This window comes from Hydra viridissima, unplaced genomic scaffold, assembly GCF_058129835.1.
Source record: "Hydra viridissima isolate aposymbiotic clone 2 unplaced genomic scaffold, HvirCarnegie_v1 scaffold_2, whole genome shotgun sequence".
Taxonomy (NCBI): domain Eukaryota; kingdom Metazoa; phylum Cnidaria; class Hydrozoa; order Anthoathecata; family Hydridae; genus Hydra; species Hydra viridissima.
Genome location: NW_028324301.1, coordinates 20,695,001 through 20,701,122, shown reverse-complemented (window position 1 = coordinate 20,701,122; position 6,122 = coordinate 20,695,001). Strand labels below are relative to the sequence as shown.

The 6,122-nt window shown below is 29.5% G+C and overlaps 2 protein-coding genes across 2 annotated transcripts; one reads left to right on the top strand and one right to left on the bottom strand.

Annotated features, from left to right (window-relative positions):
- Positions 1–1,211: 1,211 nt before the first annotated feature.
- LOC145189713 (protein Wnt-2b-like) lies at positions 1,212–3,400 on the top strand. Its single transcript, XM_080066368.2, has 4 exons — positions 1,212–1,583; positions 1,773–2,008; positions 2,236–2,519; positions 2,691–3,400. The coding sequence occupies exons 1-4, from the start codon at positions 1,501–1,503 to the stop codon at positions 3,162–3,164; spliced, it is 1,077 nt and encodes a 358-aa protein (XP_079922494.2). The 5' UTR covers positions 1,212–1,500; the 3' UTR covers positions 3,165–3,400.
- A 475-nt stretch (positions 3,401–3,875) lies between these two features.
- On the bottom strand, positions 3,876–5,145 carry LOC145189784 (uncharacterized). The gene is made up of 3 exons (XM_080066454.2): positions 4,959–5,145; positions 4,494–4,772; positions 3,876–4,407 (listed from the first exon to the last, which is right to left on the bottom strand). The coding sequence occupies exons 1-3, from the start codon at positions 4,959–4,961 to the stop codon at positions 4,012–4,014; spliced, it is 678 nt and encodes a 225-aa protein (XP_079922580.2). The 5' UTR covers positions 4,962–5,145; the 3' UTR covers positions 3,876–4,011.
- Between the last annotated feature and the right edge of the window lie 977 nt (positions 5,146–6,122).

The following is a 6,122-nucleotide window of genomic DNA, read 5'->3' as shown; positions in this document are numbered from 1 at the left end:
GTAATTTGTAAATAAGATGCAAATCTCATTTGTAACTGGATGAGAAAAAATTGTTTGTTAAGTTAACGCTATTTTAAAAAAAAAGAAAAAGAATTGTAATTGTTTATCGTGACGCATTGCGCCTTGCAGTTTATTCTCATGAGTTTCACTAATTTAAAATCTCAGTTTTGAATGATTTTCTTTACATGGCTTATTTATTTCAGACTTCCGTCTTAAAATTACAGAACTTTTTTGCGGCGAATTATGTTTGATAATAAGACATTTAAACATTATTATGAGATGCGGAAGCCTCTTTGATATATGCACCGCTGAAATAATTTCTTCAAATAAGAATTAAGAAGTCTGACTTTTCTCTCTCTCTGATTTTTTTTTTTTTTTTTTAATTTATTGATTTTTTTTATATATATTTTTAAATTTTTGCTGTTGTTATGATTGATGTGGTTGTTCGTTTTGTTTGTTTTTTAATCTTTCTGATTATCGCTTCTTGACTTTTACACTTTGGCTTCTTGTTTCTTTGCTTTTTGCTTGATGTACGCGATGATTTATTGACAATAGTAATGACGTCCAGGAAAAAAAAAATTCCATTATACAAAATCAAGAGTGTAAAACATTTTATTATTTTTTTCCAGATGATATAGTTGATCAAGAGTGTAAAATATTTTATTATTTTTTCCAGATGATATAATTTTATTAACAAAATTTTTTCCGTTAGGGCTTTTGTAAGAGATGCTCAAGTGAGAGGGACTGATAGGCCAATATCTGATTTTGTTTAAACGTGATGCCATTAAATAAGACTCTAGCTTGAAATTGGGCGATTGCATTGTCATTAAGATCCGGCATAAACTTGGAATTGGTGAAAAATTATAATAATTACTATTTTGCCAGTTAAGCTTTTAAAATAGGAAACCATCGTCTCAACCTGTAATAAAATTGGTCATTACAAATAGAACTCCTTTGAGGAACAATGCTAAGGTATGCTGAGTTCATTTCCTATACGCAAAAGATGGAAGTCTTTATTTTAATTTTACATATCAGTGTTATCCATTAATGAAAGTTTCAACAATGATAACTTTTGAAAAGGATAACTTTTAACATACAAATAGAAATTTGGCGTGTAAGCTCAGATAAGTGCACGGCGTTCTTTAATCTTTGTACCACGAAGCGATTTCAATGGGGACTTTCTATAACTGAATAGTTTCTGGTCAACGTCAGAACTTTGACTTGCTTTTAGACTCGATTACATATTCAAGAGCAGCATTGTTTGTAATATTTTAGTTGATCACGCAGAGCGTTTAGTCTCAACACAATAATGCTATCAGTTATTTTTTCTTTCTTTGAGCTACATTAGAACCATCATGACCCCATGCTATGAACTATTTGCTAAAAAATCCCGATTAACTCAAAACGAAAGAAGGAGTTGATCGCCTCGGAAATAGCGTGACGGATTTTAAATAAACTCATATTGTCTGAAACATTTTATCAAAAATTAGCTTTTCAATCATGAAGCAGCGAAAGTTAGCATTTTATTTGTTTGTGCAAGCCTGGTTGGCGATTACAGTTGCATTTACTGGCTCAAGCTTTGCGTAAGTGTGATTTTATTGATATTTCCAGCTGGTAAATTTGCACTTTGAATTTAGCATAATCCTTTAAAAGTGTAACGGCGCGCTGTAATACCTTAAAAACTCAATTGCGGTTATAGATCAAGATTACTTAAACTATGATGAGCGTTTCTAATTTTTAAAAATTGTTTGCTTTTTTTTTATGGTCAACAGCGCTTCCTTCAAAAAGAGACTATCTGAACATATATGTAAAAAAGAATACAAATACAGGATCACAACACCTTTACTGGAATTATGTAGAGAGCAGACAGAATATTTCGGATATGCGATCGAGGGCTTCAATCGAGGGCTGACAGAATGTCAATCTTCATTTTCAAATCACAGATGGAACTGCTCTGCTTTTAAAATAGAATCAGATTTTATACTCTTTAACACGATTATGTCTCGAGGTAAGAATAAATTTTTTTAACTTTTTTTAAACAAGAAGATTTTTGTGCCAGAATTTTTTCAACAAACTTGTATCAAAATTAAAACGTTTGCAATAAATCTATATTCATAAACTTTTTTGGAAAAGGTCTTCATTTAAGCTTTCTTATGATGAGAACCAATAAGTGATACTTGTTTATCAGCAATTTTTAATTTCTTTTCTAATTAAGAGTACAACTTTTCCTTAAAGGCTCCAGAGAAGCTGCTGTTCAAATGGCAATGGCATCAGCAGGTATGATTGAGGGGATAACTGCTATGGCTGCAAAAAAAAAAAAGCCAAACACTAAAGATGAAACTGGGTGTAACGCACAATCTGAATCGCAGAACTCCGGTGAGTATGTCAGCGCCAGCGAATGCGATGCGGATTTGACAGGAGGAAATCGATTCACTCAGCTGCTTATACAAACCTGGCAACCTCAAGCTAATCAAGAAGAGGTGCAAATGAACGAGCATAATTCATTAGTAGGAAAGATGGTAAAGATGGTTTGGTTGTTTTTTTTGTTTTTTGTTTTAGATTAACTATATTTTTGAAGTATTTATAAAAATTAATAATAAAAGCTTTAAAGTTGTAAGCAAGTTTTTCTCTTACAAGTAGCAAACTTATCATTAAATTTATCTTTTTTTTTTTTTCTATTTTTTTTGAAGGCTGTCCAACTTAATATGCAAAAAGTTTGTAGATGTGCTGGTATATCAGGGAATTGTGTTACCAAATGCTGCTATCAAACGTTAAAACCACTTAAAGTAAGTGCCCAATGGCTGCACGCCCAGTATGATAAAGCTGAAAAAGTTGTACGCAGTCAACGCGTTCGAAGAGATGGTCGCCACTTGCTTGTCAATGAAAAAGACGGAAGGGAACCTGATAAAACAGACTTAATATACATTTTAGACTCACCTGATTATTGTACTCAAGATATTAACAAAAATAGCCTTGGGACTTATGGTCGGATGTGTAATAGCACCTCGTTAGACAGAGATGGTTGCGAATACATGTGCTGTGGTAGGGGTTACACCACTGAAGAAGTAGAAGTTGACGATTATTGTAGATGTAAATTTAACTGGTGTTGTGATGTGACGTGTGACCGCTGTAAGAAAATGATTACTCGGCATATTTGCAAGTAAAACTGATATTGTAAATGACAAAAGTAATCGAAAAATCTATCGAAAAAAAAATCACGACTAAAAAACAAATATGGCTGACAATTGGATATGGGGATTAATACAAAGAAGAGCGTGTCGTAAAATATGGTTTGTTTGTAATAAAAAGTTATTTATTTTTTCTACAACAGTTCTTGTAAATAAATTTTAAATTATAGAGAAAATTATTTAGTTTTGTAAATACCAGCATTCAATGTAAACATAATGTTTTCAGTTTAACTTTAACAACAGGGGGTTGTAACTTGAATGTTTATCATCAAATATCATGCGTACGAAAGGTAAGGAACCTTAATCATAAACGCAAAGAAAACTTCAGGGCATAAAATTTAGTTTATATTTTTATTAATCATTAAGAGATAAAAAATGAACAGAAAGATCAATAAAACGTGAACGTAAAAGCAACGTAACGTAACCAAAAGTATAAAAACTATTTATAAAACCATAAGCCAAAATATAAAAACGGTTAAATATATATATATATATATATATATATATATATATATATATATATATATATATATATATATATATATATATATATATATATATATATATATATATGTATATATATATATATATATGTATATATATATATATATATGTATATATATATATATATATATATATATATATATATATATATATATATATATATATATATATAGGAGAGTGTTATTTTACAAAAAGTGAGCATAAAATAAAATTATATTTGTTAAAAGTTATTAAAAACCCCTTAAAAAACATTTAATGCGAATGACCATGATTGTATAATAGTTATAAATGGCTGTGAATGAAAATGATTGTGAAGTGGTTATTTGTTTAAGTTTAGGCTCTGGACTAAATCACTTGCTCGCAACACATTGCTATAGGTCGGAGTGAATTGCGTGTTTTTGAAGAAACGCTGGTTATATGTTGATTTTTTATTTGAATGATTATGCATATTAGAAGGTTTATCAGTCAACCTTGAAGTGTATTGGCGGAATACTGAATTATCAAATGGACCCCAAACTGATACTTTTTGATTCGAAATGCCCCATATTGACCGGAATGAGCTATCATCCGGTTCATACTTTGGCCGCTGATATGTCTCTAAAGGAGATTTTCGAATAACTGTCTTTGCTACGTGTACTGCTGTAGGTTGTATTGGTTCATTGACAATTTCTTTCGCACTACCTGTTGGACTATCAGTATTTTCGTTATTTTCTATCTAAATATTGATTAGGTTACATTCAGCTAAACCATAAATAATAAGTCAAACATCATTATCATCATTGACAACAACAATTTACTTACGTTTTTCTTGACGGCAGGTCCGACATTAATTTTTTTCCCTTGAAAAATAACATCCTTTCCGGTGATAAGAGCTTCCACATCCTCTGCATTGCTGAAGGTAACAAAACCAAATCTTTTAGAAACTCCATACTTATCGAGCACGATCTTTGCTTCCACAACATTACCGTACGAGGCAAAAAATGTTCCTAGGTCTTCAGCCCCAGCATCAGGGGGTAGACAACCGACAAATAGTCTGTTAGGGTAATGGGTACCATAAATAACCGAAGTATGCTCACCAGTCTAAAGTATAATAGATAAAAAAAGATATTACACTTTATACTTTAGTAAATATCTTTATTGTTTAAAAAAACTTTTCAAGCAATTTTATCTTCTACAATGAATTTTACAATTAAAATTTAATGTAGTTAATCTTAGAAAAAGAATAGAAAAAGATTAGAAAAAGATAAAAAAGTTTTTCTAACTCACCATTTTTTTTCTTCTGTTTTAATAAAATTTGTTGCCAGCCACTGAGAATATTATTTTTCAACGGTATTTATTTCAATAGCTAATAGCTCTCCTATGAATACAATTACCTTTAAATAATTGTTGTCAGTGTTTACAATTGTTCATAAATTACACGAGCAAAGAAAGTAAAAACAGTTTTTACCATCATTTCAAGGAAAATTACGCTGAAGTGTGAACTCATTAACTATCTCCAGTCAAGCGTGTCTTTTGCAATTACAAATATTTGAAATTAAAGAATGCGTTGGAATTCTTTCTTGGAATTCGATAATAATAATAATAATAATAATAATGATGATAATAATAATAATAATAATAATAATAATAATAATAATAATAATAATAATAATAATAATAATAATAATAATAATAATAATAATAATAATAATAATAATAATAATAATAATAATAATAATAATAATAATAATAATAATAATAATAATAATAATAATAATAATAATAATAACAATAATAATAATAATAATAATAATAATAATAATAATAATAGTAATAATAATAATAATATTGTACAAGACAAATAGTTCAGTTTCCTTTTTTTCAAAAAGTATCAAGAATATACCGTGATGTGACCTAACAAAGTCCTATGCTTTAAGAAAGTCCTAATTTAAGAAATGACAAATTTTGTATACATAAAATAAACATTTAGAGAAAAAAATTTTGTTGTTTTATCTAACTAGATATCTAGTTAAAACAACAAAGTAACTTTCCGCAAATGTTTCTTTTATATATACGAATTTTGTCATTTCTTAAATTAGGACTTTAAAGCATAGGACTTTGTTAGGTCACATCACGGTAACTACGTGCAAAATTTACAATTTTTTGAAATATTGCAATTTAATAGAAAATCGAAATATTTTTTTTATCAACTAACGTTTAGCCCTACTTAAATTCTGACGGAAAATTCGGATTCTGTTTTCCATTCGTCATATCGATGGCTCCGCGCAAAATCGTACTATCTGCAATCTCCGCGGAAAACAAATTTGGCATTCTGCAATCTCCGCCAAAAACAAAATTGGCATATCTGCAATCTCCGCGTAAAACAAAATTGGACTATCTGCATTTTCTGCCAGCTTTATTTTTGAACTTTCTGCATTCTCCGGGCGTTCA

Excerpts from the sequence above, each read along its gene's own strand:
- LOC145189713 (XM_080066368.2), top strand. The coding sequence starts at position 1,501 with ATGAAGCAGCGAAAGTTAGCATTTTATTTGTTTGTGCAAGCCTGGTTG. Across the intron at positions 1,584-1,772 it reads TTTACTGGCTCAAGCTTTGC|CGCTTCCTTCAAAAAGAGAC; the intron begins GTAAGTGTGATT and ends TATGGTCAACAG. Across the intron at positions 2,009-2,235 it reads TAACACGATTATGTCTCGAG|GCTCCAGAGAAGCTGCTGTT; the intron begins GTAAGAATAAAT and ends TTTTCCTTAAAG.
- LOC145189784 (XM_080066454.2), bottom strand. Across the intron at positions 4,408-4,493 it reads GACCTGCCGTCAAGAAAAAC|ATAGAAAATAACGAAAATAC; the intron begins GTAAGTAAATTG and ends ATCAATATTTAG.